This window comes from Panthera uncia, chromosome A2 (assembly GCF_023721935.1).
Source record: "Panthera uncia isolate 11264 chromosome A2, Puncia_PCG_1.0, whole genome shotgun sequence".
NCBI lineage: Eukaryota > Metazoa > Chordata > Mammalia > Carnivora > Felidae > Panthera > Panthera uncia.
The window spans coordinates 107,097,110-107,119,343 of NC_064816.1; the positions used below are offsets into that span (position 1 = coordinate 107,097,110).

The 22,234-nt window shown below is 36.1% G+C and overlaps 1 protein-coding gene across 1 annotated transcript in view; it reads left to right on the top strand.

The window, feature by feature from the left end:
* The window catches only part of HDAC9 (histone deacetylase 9), a 903,132-nt gene that overhangs the window by 766,828 nt on the left and 114,070 nt on the right, over nt 1-22,234 (top strand). The window contains exon 24 of the mRNA XM_049642883.1: nt 20,933-21,051. Coding sequence (XP_049498840.1) covers nt 20,933-21,051 — 119 coding nt within the window. The remainder of the gene's footprint in view (nt 1-20,932; nt 21,052-22,234) is intronic.

Below are 22,234 nucleotides of genomic sequence, written 5' to 3' on the forward strand. Positions count from 1 at the left end.
TGTGTGTGTGTGTGTGTGTGTGTGTGTGTGTGTGTGTGTGTGTGTGTACACACCACATCTTCTTTATCCATTCACCCATCGATGGACATTTGGGCTCTTTCCATACTTTGGCTATTGTTGATAGTGCTACTATAAACGTGGGGGTGCATGTGTCCTTTCAAAACAGCATCCCTGTGTCCCATGGATAAATGCCTACTAGTGCAATTGCTGGGCCATAGGGTAGTTCTATTTTTAGTTTTTTGAGGAACCTCCATACTGTTTTCCAGAGTGGCTGCACCAGCTTGCATTCCCACCAACAATGCAAAAGAGATCCTCTTTCTCTGAATCCTCGCCAACATCTGTTGTTGTCTGAGTTGTTAATGTTAACCATTCTGACAGGTGTGAGGTGGTATCTCCTTGTGGTTTTGATTTGTATTCCCTGATGATGAGTGATGTTGAGCATTTTTTCATGTGTCGGTTGGCCATCTGGATGTCTTCTTTGGAGAAGTGTCTATTCATGTCTTTTGCCCATTTTTTCACTGGATTATTTGTTTTTTGGGTGTTGAGTTTGATAAGTTCATCATAGATTTTGGATACTAACCCTTTATCTGATATGTCATTTGCAAATATCTTCTCCCATTCTGTCTGTTGCCTTTTAGTTTTGCTGATTGTTTCCTTCACTGTGCAGAAGCTTTTTATTTTGATGAGGTCCCAGTAGTTCCTTTTTGCTTTTGTTTCCCTTGCCTCCAGAGATGTGTTGAGTAAGAAGTTGCTATGGCCAAGATCAAAGAGGTTTTTACCTGCTTTCTCCTCAAGGATTTTGATGGCTTCCTATCTTACATTTAGGTCTTTCATCCATTTTGAGTTTATTTTGGGGTATGGTGTAAGAAAGTGGTCCAGGTTCATTCTTCTGCATGTTGCTGTCCAGTTTTCCCAGCATTACTTGCTGAAGAGACTGTCTTTATTCCATTGGATATTTTTTCCTGCTTTGTGAAAGATTAGTTGCCCATAGGTTTGTGGGTCCATTTCTGGGCTCTGTATTCTGTTCCATTGATCTGAGTGTCTGTTCTTGTGCCAGTTCCATACTGTCTTGATGATTAAAGCTTTGTAGTATAGCTTGAAGTCTGGGATTGTGATGCCTTCTGCTTTGGTTTTCTTTTTCAAGATTGCTTTGGCTATTCGGGGTCTTTTCTGGTTCCATACAAATTTTAGGATTATTTGTTCTAGTTCTATGAATAATGCTGGTGTTACTTTGATAGGGATTGCATTGAATATGTACATTGCTTTGGGTAGTATCGACATTTTAACAATATTTGTTCTTGCTATCCAGGAGCATGGAATCTTTTTCCATTTTTTTGTGTCTTCTTCAATTACTTTCTTAAGCTTTCTATAGTTTTCAGTGTATAAATTTTTCACCTCTTTGGATAGATTTCTTCCTAGGTATTTTATGGTTTTTTATGCAACTGTAAATGGGATTGATTCCTTGATTTCTCTTTTGCTTCATTGTTGGTGTATAGGAATGCAACCGATTTCTGTGCATTGATTTTATATCCTGCAACTTTGCTGAATTCATGAATCAATTCTGGAAGTTTTTTGGTGGAATCTTTTGGGTTTTCCATATACAGTATGATGTCATCTGCGACGAGTGAAAGTTTGACCTCTTCCTGGCCAATTTGGATGCCTTTTATTTCTTTGTGTTGTCTGATTGCAGAGGCTAAGACTTCCAAAACTATGTTGAATAACAGTGGCGAGAGTGGACATCCCTGTGTTGTTCTTGACCTTAGGGGGAAACTCTGTTTTTCCCCATTGAGGATGATATTAATGTTGGGCCGTTCATATATGGCTCTTATCATCTCGAGGTATGCTCCTTCTATCCCTACTTTCGTGAGGGTTTTTATCAAGAAAGGATGCTGTATTTTGTGAAATGCTTTCTCTGTGTCTATTGAGAGGATCATATGGTTCTTGTCCTTTCTTTTATTGATGTGATGAATCACGTTACTTGTTCTGCAGATATTGAACCAGCCCTGCATCCCAGGTATAAATCCTGCTCGGTTGTGGTGAATACTTTTTTTAATGTATTGTTGGATCTGGTTGGCTAATATCTTGTTGAGGATTTTTGCATCCATGTTCATCAGGGAAATTTGTCTGTAGTTCTCCTTTTTAGTGGGGTCTCTGCTTTTGGAATCAAGGTAATGCTGGCTAAATAGAAAGAGTTTGGAAGTTTTCCTTCCATTTCTATTTTTTTGGAACAGCTTCAAGAGAATAGGTGTTAACTCTTCCTTAAATGTTTGGTAGAATTCCCCTGGACAGCCATCTGGCCCTGGACTCTGGTTTTAATTTTTTTTTTTAACATTTTATTCATTTTTGAGACAGAGAGAGACAGAACATGAATGGGGGAGGGGCAGAGAGAGAGGGAGACACAGAATCGGAAGCAGGCCCCAGGCTCTGAGCCATCAGCCCAGAGCCCGACGCCGGGCTCAAACTCACGGACCCTGAGATCGTGACCTGAGCTGAATTCGGGCGCTTAACCAACTGAGCCACCCAGGCGCCCCTGGACTCTGGTTTTTTGGCAGATTTTTGATTACTAATTTGATTTCCTTAATGGTTATGAGTCTGTTCAAATTTTCTATTCCTGTTTCAGTTTTGGTAGTATATATGTTTCTAGGAATTTGTCCATTTCCTCCAAATTACCCATTTTATTGGCATATAATTACTCATAAGTTCTCTTATTGTTTTTATTTCTGTTGTGTTGGTTGTAATCTCTCCTCTTTCATTCTTGATTTTATTTATTTGGGTCCTTTCCTTTTTCTTCTTGATAAGACTTGCTAGTGGTTTATAAATTTTGTTAATTCTTTCAAAGAACCAGCTTCTGGTTTCATTGTTCTACTGTTTTTTTTTTGTTTCGATAGCATTAATTTCTGCTCTAATTTTATTATTTCCTGTCTTCTGCTGGTTTTGTGTTTTATTTGGTGTTCTTTTTCCAGCTCCTTAAGACATGAGATTAGGTTGTGTATCTGAGATCTTTCTTCCTTCTTTAGGAAGGCCTGGATTACTATATACTTTCCTCTTATGACCACTTTTGCTGTGTCCCAGAGGGAGGCAAACAATTTCTTCCTTTGGGGACCTTGCATCTAGTGTGGACAATTAGACAATAAAATACACAATGAACACAATAAGTAAATAACGTATCACTTGGGAAGATAAGTGTTATGGGATAAAAAGAGCTGAGTAAAAGAGTTTGGAATGATGGAGGTGGAATGATGGAGGTGGAGATGGAGTGATGCTAGGTATGGGGAAGGGCATTAGGGAAAGGTCTTACTACCCTCTCTTCATGATACATGAGCAAAGATTTGAGTAAGATGAGGGAGTTAGCCATCTGGGAAAGAGTGCTGCAGGCAAAAGGAGTAGCCAGTGTAAAAATCCCAGTGTCCAGAGTGTATCTAGCCTATTTGTGAGTAGAGTCCTGGTGGAGTGTGGTAAGAGATGGGATCAGACTGATGCTGGGCAACCTCATTGTGCAGAGACTATGAGGGCCATTTAAGAAACCTTTCCTTTTGCCCTGAGAAAAATGGTCAGGATCTGGTATGATAAACATATAAACCTGGCTGCCATGTTGAGAACAGAGTATAGAGTAGGTAAAAGAGATCATAGGGCTATCTCCTAGGAGGCTGTAGCTCTAATTTAGATAAAATATGTTGGCACAGGCCAGGGTGATGATATAGGAGGTGTTGAGATGTGGTAAGTTTCTGGATATAGTTTGAATGTGTAGACAACAGGATTTCCTAATGGACTGGAGATGGGTGTAAGAGAGAGAAAGGGAGCTGCCAGAGATGGAAAATTGGGACAATAAAGAAAACAGAGGGTGGTGATAGAGACAATGTTTATTTGAGTTTGTCTATGTTGGGTGTGTGAGATGGAGGGTGGATGTTAAGGAAGAAGAGCAGGACTTGCTGGGGTTGGGATTGGTGGATCTGGTGGACAATAAATGGTATACTTGGTGTTCTTAGAGCTTCCAAAACTGACCCTCTTCCGCAAATATCCATTATACCTCTTCCCTTGGTGTGTCCTCGGAAGGGGGCTGGTCTAGTGATGAGTGAAGTGCTGAGGGACATCCTGAAGCACCAACCACAACCACTGCCTAGAATCTGTTTAGCAGCTGTTCTTCGATATGCTTCCTTCCTCACTTGTCTAAGCATTAACTGTTATGAAGAGTTTTCCTTGGGAGCATCCTCCTGCACTTCATGCACAAACATATGCAGATGGATGAAAAGTGTGCATATTGTAATAATACATTTTTGTAAGAAAAATCTAAAAGGAACAAGTCCTTGTACCATTTGACAATGTGTAATTTTATAGTATGATGCTTTTAAGTGGTGACCCACAATTAAACTATAAAGAAAAGTATAGACTTGAAAATTCACCTATAATTCATATTTACATGATTATAATATGCCATTATAAAAATTATATAGGGGATCAGAATCTGCTGTCTCAGAGGTCAAAAGACCTCATAATTCTAAAACATACTTTAAAATACTTAGCTTAATTGATGAGGACAAAAATGATATAAATCAGATCATGTCGCTGCTGTACTCAAAACTTTCCAGTTTCCTTTCTTGTTCAGAATGAGAATCAAAGTCCCTATAAGGGCCTATGAGGCCCTACATGAACTGACTTTATGCCACTTTTCTGACCCCGTTTCCAACCATCTTTCCTTTATTCACTTTATGTCAGCCATAATTGCCTCCTTGTGGTCCTTTATGAATATACCAAAGACCCTCCCACCTCAGGTCCTGTGCATTTATTATTCTCACAGGCCAGTGTTTTACCCCCATAATTCACTTGACCTACTTCTTCACCTCATACGGTGCAGCTTTATTCCACTGCCACCACCTCAGAGCTGCCTTCTCTGTGTACCCATACCTAAATTGCACCACCTTCCATGACTTTATGTTTATTTTTCACCTTAGCCGTTAGTATGTGCTTGCTTCTTTATTTATACACTGTCTTTCTCCTCTATTAGAATGTTAACTCCATGAAGGCAAGAGAACAGGGACTCTGTATGCTATAAACCCTGCCTACAGTAGTTCCTGGAATATTCCAGGAGGTTGTTAAAGATTTGTTGAGTGAATTAAATGACCTGAGTGATGCACTTACTCTATAGTCAACTTTGCAGTTCTTGAACAACTTGTCACCACTATCTCATCGCCCTTGGTTTCCTCAACATCAAGCTTTCCTGGTTCTGTGCCAGACATGTGGGGCTGGAAACTGCATGCCTTTAAAACCTCTGCTGCTGCTACTCCATATGCACCATATGCTCCAATCGTGTCGAAGTATTTGCCACAGGTCTCTGTATCCTTTCAGGTGCCCATGTTCTTGCCCTTGCCCTTGCTCGTCCATCCACATGAACTCCCTACTTTTTTCTTCTTGGCAACCTCTTACACTAATGTCTAAAATCACTCCCCATGTTCCTTCTGCTGAACTGTCTTCATACTGACTTCATCCCTATTGACTGCCCCCTCCCTTCTGTCTCTTGGTACATTGCTTGTGCCTGAGTTTGTGCCATGCCATACTACAAAAACGTATTTTCCACCTACTTTTCTTTGTAGGTTATGAATTTCTTGAGGGCAGAATTACAACTTGTTCATATCTTTGAATCCTGGCACAGTCCTAGTGCCTCTCACATAATAGGGGCTCTGAATAATAAAAAATATTGATAATTCTATATATTAAAAAGCTTTGAAATGCTTTACATTTTGAGTTTAAGGCTGAAGAATCAAGCCTTTCATTTTTCTTAAAGCCAGAGGAGTGCTCCCCTGCGCTGAGCATGCCATATGAATGGGTAGCATTGTATACTGTTTATTCAGCATACACCTAGGTGAATCATGGGAAATCACTAGTGTGACTCATCTTAAAGCACTCAGTGCAGTGACTCAGTGTCACTGCAATCAATTCATTGACCATTGACTAGAGTTGAAATAAATCCAGAGATCTGATACTGAGGAGGTTCTGATTTAGAATCACATTTCACGGAAATATATCCAAAATGGGATTCTTTTCTTCTATGACAGAATCTCCAATGGTCAAATGGAGATGAAAAAGCAGATATGCTATCATTATTGCTTTAGTAGTTTGTTTTCATAGTGAAAAAAATACATATACAAATCATCAGGTCACTGGGCCTTCTTTCTCATTCTCTTGTGATACATCCACTACTTTGGTCCTATGCTCCTCTGTTTCTTGGATTTACTTTCTTGATTTACAGAAGTACATTCTTAAGTAAATTATTCAGAAAGAGTGTTTTGGAATTAAATTTCTGAGTCCTTACATGTCTTAAAGTATTTTTATTTAAGTAACATACTTGAAAATCAGTATGTAATGACTGGAAACAGAATTAAAGTTTAAAAATAATTTTCCCTTAGAATGTGAGGACATTCACTGTTGCTGATTGGTACTTTGATGTCAAACTCCTTGATCTCTTCTGATGATGACTTTTTATTTTTTATTTTTTAAGAATCCCTGTGGATTTGAAGTTTCATGAGAATAGGTCTAAATGTATATGTATATTTTTATGCATAGTTTTGCATCAGTTGGACTTACTGTTCAGTTCCTAAGAATTATCTTCTGTTATTTGTTGAAAATGTCCTCCCCTGTCTCAGCATTCTCAGGAACCTTGTTATTCAAATATATGACTTCTGCATGAATCCTTTTAGTCTCATATTTTCCCACTTATATTTTGTCTATTTCCTTCCTTATAGGAGGATTACTTTAATTTTATTTTTTCAGACCTTCTATTAGTTTATATAATTATTCTTTTTATCTTTAAGTGCTTTCCTTGTTTTTTGTTATTTTTCATATTGGCATGTCTTTGTTTTAAAGATAAAATATTTTTCTGAATCTCTGAGATTATTGTTTCTGTTGACTGAACTATCTCTGTTTTCTTCAGGCTTTATTTTAATCTTTTGTTTATGCTACTGGTTCTCCTTATATGTCAGGAAATTTATGTTTTGACATTGATGTTTATGAAAGTAGTAACTAACATCAGATTTTTCCCTGTGGTTGAAAAATGGATCAAATGGGAGCTCTGTGTCAGCCCATATGGGATGAGGTGTGTGTTACGCCAAATCCCACTTTGGGATTAGCATTCCAGGAGATGGCTCATGGTCTCTGAATCTCGCTAAATGACAAAAAAAGGAAGACTATATTTTGGGGTAACCGTATCCACACTCTTCGTTTTCTGCAGATACCTCCTTTTCTTAGGAGAATCAACTGAGTATTCTGCCTAGGATTAAACACTGGTTGCTGGCAGATAGGAAAGGTAGTTGAGGTGTTGGAAATAGTGCTGGTCCTCTTAACCAACTAACATTTCTTAATCTCTTGTTTTCAGTTTTGCCTCTTTTCCTTCATCATATGTTTCTTTAGTGGGGTTCCATTGAGTGGGAGTGTCTCATGTCTCTTCTGTGGTCCCATAAGAGTGTATTCAGGGTGGTAGCTTGTGTTTATTTGTTTAATTTTTTTCAGTATGCAGTCTCCCTCTTCTAGAAACTTGTTAAAAATCCCTGTTTATTAACAACTGTTCCATCCTCTTTTGTTGTTATCAATTCTTTCTTTTTTTTTTTTTTTTTTTTTTGTATGTTGATGCTTGGTAATATTTTATTTTGAAATACTGTTAGACTTCCAGAAAAGTTGTAAGAATAGCATAGAGTCCCTATATTATCCCCACACTCAGTTTCCCCTAATGTTAAAAATTTACATAACCATAGTATAATTATCAAAATTAAGAAATTAATATTTGTACACTACTATTAGCTAGGCTACTGATTTTATATGGGACTGCATGCAGTTTGTTCACTAATGTCCTTTTCCTATTGCAGGATCCAATCCAGAGCCTTATACTGCATTTAGATGTCTTCTCCAATCTGTAGCAATTCCTTAGTCTTTCCTTATTTTCCTGGCCATGGCTTTTAAGTATACTGGTCACTTTTTCTGTCAAATATTCTTCAATTTAGGTTTGCCTGTTGTTTTCTTCTTATTAGATTTGAAATTATATATATTTTAGCAATAATACTATAGAAATGATCAACTTTTCTCAGTGTGTCACATCAGGGACTATTGGTGTTGATATGTCTTATCACAAGAGATGGTAACCTTGATCACTTTACTGAGATGGTATCTGCAGCGTTCTTTATTTTAAAGTTTCTATTCTTTTCCTTTAGAATATCTTGGGGAAGATACTTTGGAAGATATAATGCAAGCACCATGTTTCTTCTCAAACTTTTGCCCACAAATTTCAGCATCCTTCCATGGCCCTTGTCTGCATCAAATATTTCTGTCTTGTTAAAATGGTGATTTTCTATTTCTCTCAATTCTTCTATACATATTAGATGAATTTTTTCTATAAGGCAGAATGACTTATTCTCTATTTATTCCATTATTTTTAAATCTTTGTGTGATTCACATATACTTATTTGACTCTGGATTATAATCCAATACTCTCATTAGTTGTTTTTTTCCTGAAATTGTCCCAGATTTGGCCATTGGGAGCTCTGTCACATTTGTTCATATGCCCTATTAATATGTCCTTTATCTTTGAGCATTTCATTATTTTCTGTCATCACAAGATGTTACAGAAATACCTGGTATTTTCCCTGACACAGCCCAGGAATCAACCACTTTCCCAAAGATCATTGGAGAATGATATTAGAAAACAAGATCTGGCCACTGTTATTTGCCCCTGGGCTGTCATTGCTTTTAGGAAATACATACTAACCCATGCACGCATACACATATCTAAAGTTCTTTCTATGTCTGTTTGCTTGATACGTATTTAAAACCATGAGTTCATATAAACCTGTACTTTCCTTCCATTGGGATATTGGGAAAGTTGAAAGACAAACACATATGCTTTGTTTGCTATCTTTAATCAAAAAACCTAGTTGTTTAGATAAAATTTTAAATGAATGCCTTTGAGGATGTGTTTCATTTAGGAAAAATTATCGCTTTTCCCACTTATATTTTACCCAAATGTGTTTTTTAGTCTTTCAGACGTGATAGATCTTTTGAATTAAAATTCAGTCTATACTGGCATAAACAGAAGAGTACAAACACTTTACATACATTGCTAAAATAATTGCGGCAATAAAGAGATTAGTGGTGTCTTAGTTTCCTCGGTTTATCAGGGAACTGAGCATAAGAGACTTTAAAGAGGAAAATAAAGATACAGTTCAAAATTTAGCATATCTTTAAGCCAAAGGAATTTGCAACATAATAGACACTCATTATATACTTCTTAAAATAAATAAATGAACCTTACCAATACCACTGTTAAGCACCCATTACCATTTAGTTCTTCAGTATACAGCATATGTTGTAGCATAGCATCACTTTTACAGTTATACATCACGAATTCATTAAACAAACAATTACCACTCAGATACAATTCTAAGTATGTATTTTTTTCCAATTTTCCATTTTTCTTATTGTTTGGAGTTAATTCAAGTATATAGGATTAGTCCTGAAAGAGCATTTTGAAATTCTGTGTGAAATTGGAAAAGCCATATATTTGTGAATTCAGGAATGATATACATAACAAACATGATATTTGCTTCACATGGAAACTAGTAGGATCTGTATATTTTGAGATTTGTTGATAAATAGATCTAATTCTTTTGGAATTAGGTAAGATGTCTTTGTTAACAAAATGTTCCATTGGAATGAAAACCTATTCCATTCCATACAAATTTCTATTTTGTTCTAAATAAGAGTAATTTGTTTTTACTTTTGGCAAAAATGGACATTTTCAAAAATGTTTTGATGGGGTGAATGGCTTGTGTCTCATTCTTTCTTACTATATGCCTTCATTTGAATGGAGTATATCATCCAATACCTTCTTGTGAAAATATTTGTGAGAGATATTATTTTTTTTACTTTTTAAAGTAATCTCTTCACCCAACGTGGGGCTCAAAGTCACAACCCCAAAATCAAGAGTCACATATTCCATCAACTGAGACAGCCAGATGCTGTCCACCCCTTATTTTTTACAATTTTTGAGATATTATTTTTTTGTTAACAGTTTGAATATCTGAAACTTTATTTTCTACTCTCAATTTTGATTGGCAATTTGAATGAATAGGATGTTCTAAATTTTAAAAAGATTCCCAAATAGTGATATAACCAACATGGTGACATAGGTTGTTCCTGGCTTTGTTCCCCGTCAAAACAACAACTAACAACTATTCAAGGAAAAGACATCACTGAGGGAGTTCTAGAGCATGGGGATAAGGCTGAAGCAACCCCCTGTACCACAGAGACCAAGGCAAACTACATTAGAAGGGTAAGAGAAGTGGCTACACATTGACCACATTGTTCTTAACTCTGGCTGGCACATCCCCACACAGAGGTCTCCCCTGAGCCTCTGGTTCCTTCAGGGGCAGAAGAGAACCCAGAGGAGACAAGACCACTCCCAGCATTGTAGGTTGCTTTGCAGGAGAGCCTACTCTGATCTCATATCACAAGGATTGTGGGGAAATCTGTGGGGCTCAACCACTGAGAATCTGATTGTGGTGGAGAAGGGGGCGGCGGGAGGGTTTGCAACAATCAGCACATGGATCTTGACCATCCATCTTTATGCCTGAAGTGCCTAAGTAGTAGTCCCAGTCAGTAGTTTTGCTCATCTGAGAACCAAGTCAGGAGTACACTTTGACCAGAGAGCCTGTCAGCCTGCAGATCTACCTGATTCAGATTCTCAAAGGAGGAGTTTTACAGGCCTTAGAGCCTGGTTTTCCAGGGCCAGGCAGTGAGTTGAGTTGCAGCCCCACCCACTTTGGAAAGTGTCTTCTGGTCCCATTGGACCAGCAGGGCTGGAGACAGTTTCTGGAAACTGTGGCCCAGTGGCACTTAACCTAAGAGGTGGGCAAACAGAGCTGATTGCCCCCATAACAAAGCCAGTACTGGGAGTGGACTATTCCTCTACCATGCACAGACAGGAATATTAATGAATTCATAGCCAAGGCTGAGGGTAGCTCCAAGACCTTCCCAAAAAACAGAGCCTATTTGGGAAACTGAAAGTAGTTTGGAGCCACCTTGACCCCTCCCACTGCCACCCAGGAAAGGGAGCTGAGACATAACTTCACCTATTGTAGACAGTGTCTTTCTGTCCTGTCTGACCAGAAGGGCTGAAGACAACTCCTGGAGGCTCTGCAGCTCAGTGGAACTTGAGCCATGAAGTGAGTGGGCAGAGATGATAGTTCGAACAGCAAAGCCAGTGGACCTGTATGGTCAGGGAATTTGGGGTTGCTGATTGGCTTGAACTGAGACAACAAAGAGCTGTATACTTGGCTTTTGAGACAATTATGGGGAACATAATTTGTAGCCCCACTTATTGCTGAATACAGTCTTCAGCCTGTCTGACCAGGGCACCTAACCAGAGTGCATGGATAAATTGCATAGCACATTCAACAGCCCTACATACAGTAGCATTTGAACATGTGGCTCTTGACCATGGCCCTTGGCTTCCCCAACTGCAGAGCAGAACTGGTAGACTCACATGACCTGGGAAAGCTCTGGCCTGATTCTGTCACCAAACCCAGGCCCATCTGCCTGATGCACAGCAGAGTCAATCACTGAAATACCAGGTATGCAGCAAGGAAGGGTTTATTTGAGAGGCAGCCAAATGAGACAGGGAAAAAGCCTTAAATCCAGCTCCCTGAAGGGTGAGAGAACAAGTTTTTTGTAACTATAGGGGTTGAGATTACACACATACTGATTTAGAAAGGCAAGGAAACTTAAGACTATTCATAAGAAAAGATGGATCATGCTCATTTTAGCAAACATATATGTAACATATATCCCATGTTCACTTTGGGGTGGATACTTAACATCAGAACAAGGCAAAACTCAGCCCTTGACCTTAGGAGGTTATCTTAGGAGAAGGAGAAAGGGCTTTGGGTATGCTCTGAGAGTTAGTATAAAGTGTATGGAGTTTGGGAGTCATTATCTTGGGTAAGGAATGCAGGGCTTTGCTTGTTCATAGGCTGGAACCTTATCAGTTGACCCTGAGTCCAGACTTCTGCAGAGACAGCTAGTAGATTTTTAGTGGGGTCTGAAAAGACACAATAGCTGATTAGGGGGAAACAGTTCTCTGAAAACCAAGCTTGAAATTTTCTGCTAGTTTCAACCTTATTAACCCTCTGGGTCACAGTTTCAATTCAGATCCCCACACAACAAGCTATACAGGCCTTTGTTCTCATCATGCGCACCTACCAGGGCAAGGAAACAAATTCATAGCTTCATCTATTACTGAATATATTACCCAGTCCTGACCATTCTAGTAAGCCTGACTAGAGAATCCAGGCAACTGTGGATCCCATGTTACAGCCTCACTTGGGTAGGGAACCAAGCAGCTGTCTTACTCAGCTGTTTTCAGCCAGTAGCACATGTTTCCATCCCAGTACTCAAAGCTCAAACAATTGCCTTGCTTCCAAAATAAACCATAATAGCAGGTCCCCCCTGCTCAAGGACTTTACCAGTTGACACACCCACAGGTGCAAACCCAGCTTACTGGTGAAAAACTGTCTCTGCCAAAGCAAACCTGTAAAGTCTAAAAGAGGGTAATTATTCACATGTGCATATACCAACAAAAGGAATCAAGGCTCACAAAAAATCAAGTAAATAAGATACCACCAAAGGAAACTAATAAAGTTCCAATGACTGTCTCTAAAGAAACGGAGATCTGTGAACCACCAGGGGAATAATTCAGAATAATCCTTTTATAGAAGGTTAGTGAACTACAAGAAAACACAGACAACTTCAAGAAATTAGGGAAGCAATGCATGAACAAAATGAGAAGGTCAACAAGGAAATAGCAACAATCAAAAAAAAAAAATCCTAGAATTGAAAAACACAATAAGTAAAGTGAAAAATTCAAAAGTAGTTTCAAAAGTAGACCCCACATTGCAGAAGAAAGAATAAGCAACCTGAAGGACAGGATATTGGAAATTACTCAAGGGAGCAAAAAGAAAAAAAAAAGAAGAACAATGAAGAAAACTTATAGGAATTATGGGGTATAATGAAAAGAAACAATGTTCACATTATGGGAATTCTAGAAGGAAAAGAGAAAGAGAAGGGGATAAAATGTATATTTAAAACAATAATGGCTGAAAATGTACCAATCCTGGGAAAAGAAATGGACATCCAGATTCATGAGGTCCGAAGGAACCCAAATATATTGAACACAAAATAGGGCTAAACTAAAACATATCATAAGTAAACTGTCAAAAGTAAAAAAGAGTTTTAAGAACAGTAAGAGAAAAGAGAGAAATTATATACAAGAGAATCCCCAGAAGACTGTCAGTGGATTTCTCAACAGAAACTTTTCAGGCCAGAAGACAATATATTCAAAATATTGAAAGAAAATAACTGTCAACCAGGAATTCTATACCTGGTGAAGTTGTCATTCAGAAACAAATGAAGGATAAAGACTTTCCTGAACAAATAGAAGCTGAGGGAATTCATTACTACTAGACCCGCCTTATGAGAAATGCTAAAGGCAATTCTTTGAGTGGAAGTAAAAGGACACTAATTGATAACATAAAAACGTTAAAAGGTAGTATGAACCTCACTGGTAATGGTAAACATATAGTCAAGGTTAGATTCTGAACTATGTTAATAGTGACAGATAACTCACAACTCTAGTTTAAATGTTAAAAAAAAAAAAGAACATAGTAAAAATACCAAAACTATAATCTGTTATTAGTTACACATTATATGTTTAAAAAAACATATAAATTGTAACAGCAACCTAAAATGTGAGGGGAAAGAGAAATAAAAGTGTTAATTTTATGAATTGTATTGAAGTTAAATTGTTATTAGTTTAAAATAGAGTGTTAGAAGTTTAAGATACTTTATGTACGCTTCTTAGTAAGCACAAGGGAAAATCCTGTTGTAATTACACCAAAGAACACAATAAAGAAGTCAAAACATACTGATACCGAAAGACATGAAGACACAGAAAAAGCAGGATAAGAAACAAGCAACTGTGGATCTACAAAACAACTAGAAAACAACAAAAAAAATGGCAATATTATTTCCTTATCAATAATTACTTTAAACGTGGGAGAAATGAGTGAAGGAGACTACGAGGTACAAACTTACAGTTTTAAAAAAGTCATGGTGATGAAAGTATAGCATAGGGGATATAGTTAATAATACTGTAATATAATTATCGTGGTGAGCATTTCCTAATGTATATAATTGTTGAATCACTATGTTGTACACTTGAAACTAATTTAATATTCTATGTCAACTGTACTTCAATTAAATATTTTTTCATTTTAAAAATTATTACTTTAGGGGTGCCTGTGTGGCTCAGTCAGTCAAGCATACAACTTCGGCTCAGGTCATGATCTCACCATTCGTGGGTTCAAGGCCCATGTCAGGCTCTGTGCTGACAGCTCAGAACCTAGAGCCTGTTTCAGATTCTGTCTCTCCCTCTCTCTCTCACACTCTGTCTCTAAAAAATAAATAAACATAAAAAGAACTTTTAAAAAATTAAAAAAATAAAAATCATTACTTTAAATGTAATGGATTAAATTATTAGGCATAGAATGGCTGAATGGAAACAAAAAAAAAAGATCCAACAATATACTGCCTACAAGAGACACTTTAGCTATAAAGATGTACACAGACTGAGAGTGAAATAACAGAAAAAGATATTTCAAGCAAATAGTAACCATAAAAAACCAAAAGTAGTGGTACTTACATCAGACAAAATAGACTTTAAACTGAAAATGGTAAAAAGAGACAAGATAACTATGTAATGATAAAGGGGTCACTACATCAAGACGATAAAACAAGTATAAATACTTATGCGTTGGATTACCTAAATATGTAAAGCAAAAACTAGCAGAGCTAAAAGGAGAAATAAATGGTAATTTGATAATAGTTGAGGACTTCAGTACTCCACTTTAAACAATAGATCAATCATCTAGACAGAGAATCAATAAGAGCAAACTTGAATAATGCTATAGACCAAATGGATATAATAGACAAATACAGAACATTCTATCAATGACAGCAAAATACATTCTTCTCAAGCACACATGGAACGTTTTCTAGGATAGACCATATGTTAGACCACATATAAGCCTTAGTAATTAAAGAATATTGAAATCATACCAAGTATCTTTTCTGACCACAATGGCATGAAACTAGAAATCATTAACAAGAAGAAGCTTGGAAAATTCATGAACACATGGAAATTAAACAGCACTGTCCTGAACAACCAGTGGATCAAAGAAGAAATCAATGGGGGAAATAAAAAGGCTTATTCAGACAAATGAAAATGGGAACATAACATACCAGGCTTTGTGCGATGCAGCAGAAGCAGTTCTAAGAGGGAAATTTATAGAAATAAACACCTATATTAGCAAGCAAGAAAGATACCAAATAAACAACCTAACGCTAAGGAACTAGCAAAAGAACAAACTGAGCATGAAGTTAGAAAAAGGAAAGAAATGATAGAGATTGGAGAATAAATAAAAGAGAAAACAGAAAAAGTAAGATTAACCAAAGTAAGAATTGCTTCTTTGAAAAGATAAAAAAAAAAAAAAAAAAAAAAAAAAAAAAAAAAAGACATAGCTAGACCAACCAAGGAAAAAAGATAAAATACCCAAATCAACAAAATTATAAAGTCAAAAGGAGACATTAAAACTGACATCACCAAAATTCAAAGGATGATAAGAGGCTATTGTGAATAACTATATGCTAACAAACTAAATAACCAGAAGACATGAGAAATTTTCTAGAAGCATGCAGCTTACCAAGACTGTTCAGGAAGAAAGAGAAAATCTGAATAGATCGATTACTAGTAAGGAGATGAAATCAGTAACCAGAATCTCCCAAAACAGAGAAGCCCAGGATCAGATAGCTTCACTGGTAAATTCTAGCTGGTGAAATTAACACAGATCTTTCTCAGACTCTTCCAAAAATTCCTTTTACAAGACTAAGCATTATCCAGAAAAAACAGAAAAGCACACTTAAACAAATACTACAGGTAATATCCCTGATTACTATTGATGCAAAATGTTCAATGAAATACTACCAAACTGAATTCAGCAAAACATGAAAAAGGATCATTCACCATGATCAAGTGGGATTTATACCTAGAAAACAGGGATGGTTCAACACAGATAAATCAAACGATGTGATACATCACATTAACAGAATGAAAGAAAAGAACCATATGATTATATCAATAAATACAGAAAAAGCATTTATCAAAATTCAACATTGATTCATGATAAAAACTGAAAATTTCAGGCAAAGAAGGAACATATATCAATACAGTGAAGTCCGTGTATGACAAGCCCTCACTCAGGTAACATTGTTGAAATGTTGCAAGCTTTTCCTCTAACATCAGGAACAAAACAAGAGTGCCTACTTTCATCACTCCTATTCAAGATAGTACTAGAAGTTCTAGCTGGAACAATCAAGCAAAAAAGAAAAAAAGTATCGGAATTGTAAAGGAAGAAGTAAAATTGTCTCTCTTTGCAGATGACATGATTTTATATATAGAAAATCTGAAAGACAACCAAAAACCGTTAGATCTAATCAGTGAATTCAGTAACGTTGCAGGATAGAAAATTAACATACAAAAATCACTAGCATTCTCTACACTAACAGTGAATTTTCTGAAAAAGAAATCAATCCCATTTACAATAGTATCAAAAATGATAATATATATACATTCAATGTAATCTCTATCAAGATTCAATGGCATTTTTACAAAGGTAGAAGAAACACTCCTAAAATTGATATAGAACCACAAAAGACCCCAAGTAGTCAAAGGAATCGAGCAAGAACAAAGCAGGAAGCATCACATTTCCTGATTTCAAGCTGTATTATAAAGCAAATTTATCAAAATAGTATGGTACTGGCACAAAAACAGAAAAATAGAACAATGGGACAGAATGCAGAACCCAGAAATAAATTCAAGCATTTACAGTCAACTAAAATTTGAGAAAGGAGCCAAGAATACTCAGTGAAAAAAAGGCAGTCTCTTCCATAAGTGGTACTGTGATAAGTGGATATTCACACATAAAAGAATATATCACACATAAAAGAATGCATCACACATAAAAGAATATCTTATACCAGTCACAAAAATTAACTTGAAATGGATCAAAGACTTAAATGTAAGTCCTGAAACCATGAAACCCCTAGAGGAAAAACAGGAATAAGCCTTCTTAACATGAGCCCTGGTAACAGTTACTTGGATATGACACCTAAAGCACAAGCAACAAAATAAAAAGTAAATAAGTATAAGTACATCAAGCTTAAAAGCCTCTGCACAGTAAAAGAACCATCAACAAAATTAAAAAACAGCCTATGGAATGGGAAAAAATATTTGTAAGTCATATGTCTGATAAGGGGTTAATATCCAAAATATATAAAGAACTCATACAACTCAAAAGCAAAAATACAAACAACCCAATTTTTGAAAATGGTCCCAAAGGACCTGAATAGACATTTTCTGAAAAAAATATGCAAAATGCCAACAGGTACATGAAATGATGCTCAATATCACTAATCACTAGGGAAATGCAAATTAATACCCCATTGAGATATAACCTCAGGTCTGTTAGATGGCCAGCATGAAAAAGACAAGAGATAACAAACGCTGGCTTTGGTGTGGAGAAAATGGAAACCTTATGCACTGTTGGTGGAATTGTATATTGGTGCAGCCACAATGGAAAACAGTATGGAGAATCCTCAAAAATTAAATATAGAACTACCGTATGATCTGCTTCCACTTCTGAGAATATATCCTAAGAAGATGAAAACACTAACTCAAAAAGAATGTGCACCCTCATTTTCAGAGCAGCATTGTTTATAATAGCCAACATATAGAAACTACCAAGCTTATGGAAGAATGGATAAAGAAATTATGGTATGTATATGGAATGGAATATTATTCAGCCATAAAAAGAGGAAATCCTACCATTTACAACAACATGGATGGAACTTGAAGGTGTTATGCTAAATGAGTGATGTAAGTCAGAGAAAGACAAATACTTTATGATCTCACTTATATGTGGAATCTAAAAAACAAAAAAAACAAGACAAACTCAGGAAAAGAGATCAGACTTGTGGTTATCAGAGGCAGGGTGTGGGGTCAAAGGTATAAAATTCTAGTTAGAAGATAAATAAGTAGGAGGGATGTAATGTACAACATGATGACTGTAGCTAACACTGCTGTATGATATACTGGAAAGAATTATGAAAGCTAATCCTGAGTTCTTATCATGAGGAGAATACTTCTTTCTTCTCCTTTTTATTTTATCTAGTTGAGAAGGATGTTGACCGAACATGTAGAGTTAATCATTTCAAAATACAGATAAGTCAAACCATTATGCTGGACACCTTAAACTAATACAGTTTTCTATGTCAATTACTTCTCAATAAGACAAAAAAAAAAAGGAAAAAAAATCTCTTAGACTGTTCTTTGTATGTTGACTTCCTAAATGGGTTCTTTAAGTGTGTGATCTGACATTGTCAATTTTTCGTGTCTCTATTTTGGTTATTCTTTATGAGAGAACCTAGCAACTTTATCTTTTAAATAGTCTATTATATGTTTTGTTTGCTTTTTCTTCTTTTAGTAGCACTCACTTTTCATTTACTAGATGTACTGTTTTATGTCTTTGAGGATAATCCTAATTTTTGCAATTATAGTGTCTTCCCTGAATTTTCTCTGGTTTTCTGAGTTCTCTTTCTTTTGTTTGTTTGCATGTTAGTTTTGTTGTCTTTTATTCTGGAAATTTTCTTCAAACAATCCTTCATATTTGAGAAAAGGACACTGAAAAGATAAGTGGGAACGCTGTATGTTGAGTGGGATTTTTGAGTAGGACATTTGCTATGGGAAGACTGAGGAAAAAACCTGATTGTTGGTCTGAGTGACTCTCAAGTGTCAGTTTCTCTAGGTATTTTCTCTTTGGTCAGTTTGTTTCTCTAGGAAAAGAGAAAAGTCTTTCTTTTTGTAGCTTCCACTGCAGAACTTACACTTATGTTTTAATTTTCCTCTCTGTAGATTGTATCCATGTCTGTCATATATTCAAATTATATTGGCAATCCTTGTCTCCTTTACCGTATTTGTCCTTCAAAAATATATACATATATATTTAATGTCCATATGTAGAGAGAAGCCCTTATGGAGAAGATAGTGAGCTGTGCCTTGAAGGATGTTTACCCTTCAGTCAATCTTAACAACTGTAGATTGATGAGGGGGAAAACAAGAGGAGGGGGAGAAACTTTTCCCAGAGAGGGAAAGGAGATGGAAAATTGGTTACTATGATGCATGTGATTGGATGACAACTTTGTTTAATCATCTACCCCCATATTTTCCTAGGGGTACTGCTTGTTTGCCAAAGGAGTACATAGGATTAATCATACTCAGTTCCTTGATATAACACTCTTGATTCTTTGAGACCATTTATTCCAATATCCCAAATACATGTATCACATGGTATTTCATTCATATGAAAGTAGTGAATTGGTAATGTGTAACAATTTATGAAAATTATAATGTAAGTGTTGGCATTATTGGGAAGGAAAAGGATTGAAGGTATCACTCCTGATAATGTAGCTTTATTAGAGATTCTTAATGATATTGAAGAATAAAATAATGAAACTGTACATCATAAACAAAATTAGGTTTTCACTTAGTTTCACTGGTGGCCTAACTCAGATGTGAGTGGCTTTCCAATTGTTAGAAAGACTACCTGTGAAAGTCACTTACATGCACACTTATGAGTTTGAAGTATTAAACTTTCATACTTTTATAATAGTAGTGGAATTATGAAAAACATTTTATTCATTTATATCTCTAGGTAAATTTCAAATAATTATCTTTTATAACTTCAACAACTTCTTATTTAAAATTTTAAGTGTAGAACTAATATGTGGTCACTGTAAAACTAGAGATTGGCAAACAAAAAAATTAAAAGAATTCAATTTTGTCACTACTTAAGGTTAACAATTTTAATATTTAGTACAGTTATTTCTATCTACTAAACACACAGTAGAGACCTTACCAATTTTTAAATTTGCTATTGTGGGCAGTTTCCCCATATTATTAAATAGTCTTTAAAAAATTGAATTTTAATAATGGAACATCAGTCTTGAATCCTACATTATTTTTTTTTCTATTTTATGAATCCCAGTAGCATCTATTGATCATTTTCTATCAAATCCAGCACTGAGGAAAAAGGGTTTAGGGTGTCCTGAGAAGGCTAAAGAGGTAAATGCTGAAGTGTCTGAGTAGGACCAGCAGGGGTTGCTGTCATGGATGAGGCTGCCACATTCCTGGTGTCTCTGACCTTAGACTCACTTAACATTATAGTCTGGATTCTATTAAAGGAATTTTGTGTTTTTCCTTTGCAGGAGTTACCCCCTACCATGACAAATATTTAAAAATGGTTTTTTTAAGTTGGAAAAGCAACTTTTTCTCAAAAGAAATTTATAGTTCAAATTTACACCAAGTTCTCACTAACTGGAGCAAGCCAGGTTTTCACTAAAGCTTCGACTTTCCTCTGTAAAACATTAGTCACTCCCTTGGAAGAAGCACTTTTTTTTATAGGCAGTGGGATAAAGCAGCCACAGATGTGCATGTAATATGATGGGCTTTAGAATGTACCTGTAAAGCTTTTTTTTTTTTTTTTTTTTTTTTTTAATTTAGAGGAAAAAAGATGAAAGAAAAAGACTGAATTGGGATGCTAAAATAACAGTGATTCACTATTAAGGAAATGATAACTTTTTGATCTCTTCAAATGGTGTTTTCTTTTCCCCTTCTCTTTTATTCTTGGGAAGTTCTTGAGGTTGTGCCAAGTCGTTTTCATTGCACAATTTTTAAAGGTATTCACCATTCCTATGTGTAACTGGTTGCCTTTTTACTGTGTAGGACTGTAGTGACGCCTGTGGCCAAAGAGTTTGATCCAGACATGGTCCTAGTTTCCGCTGGATTTGATGCATTAGAGGGCCATGCCCCTCCTCTGGGGGGGTACAAGGTGACAGCAAAATGTGAGTATTATCTTTTAGGAATTTATGAAATGTTAAGACATAATAGGTCTTTAAAATGGACAGCACCTTTTACTTGTGTCTAGTATGCTTAGGTAAGACTTTTAAAAATAATTTAGATCATGTTTACTGTTCTGTCAGATTCATCTCTCTGTAGATGTTTGCCTTTAAGACAAACAAAGTTAAATCGTTTTCTTTGTTAGACTTGATGAGGCATTTCAGAACCTTTATGTTTTCCCAGAGTCCCGTTTTGCTACTTAAAGGCAGAAGTGATAGGACTTCTGTTTAAAATACATTAAAAGACTTGAAAGGTCATGAGTCTAGAAAAGCTACTGGGCTTTTTGCAAAGAGAATGGAAGTCACTGTTTTTATTCCATTGTACATGTGGTAAAAATTCGTGTTTCCTGATAATGCTATCTATGGTCTTGTGGGTTTGAATGCAAAAGGTATAGTTCCCCTTACTCAGCAGCTCTCTACAAGTGTATAGACAATGCTCAGGATCTCTACTGGTCTTCTTTTGTGTTGCACAGATTCACTTTTTGGCTGTGTTCCTTAGCATTTGCCATGTGTTCTACTACACACCAAATGAATAAATGAATTTTGTGTTAAACATTCATTTACATAATGTGACCTAATGGAATCTGGCTAGAAAGAGGCTTTCTTCAAGAACAATCCCCATGCTCTCTGAATGTGAAAATAAGGCATACATATAGTCCACACACACAAATGTATGCTGGCACTCTGGATATGTATAAAAAAAGAAGGAAAAAAAAGCAGAATTACACAAAGAATCGGATCGACTATTGTGTATTTTAATGGGGGTTGAAAACAAATAAAAGCAACCTAAGTAGTTTTTAAGTGTGAGAGATGAGTTTAGAGCAAGTGTGTTTTATTAATTTAAAAAGAACCAAAGAACCAGCACCATGCCAATCTTTGTTTTTAGTTGGCTTCTCATGTGAGAGAGTTTTCTGCACTCTAATTGTTCCAGTAACATTGTTAGGTAGTAGCTATATTTAACATCTGTTATTTACCCAGGGTTTTTGGTGCCTTGTTGTCTATTGAAAACATATTGAAAGAGGCAACTCCACAAACACAAACAAAGTGTAAGAATTCACAAGTTTGGTAAAATAGAATAGAGAGGTGTTTGGTTTTATCAGATGTCTTTATGATCCCTTTTCTTTCTTCA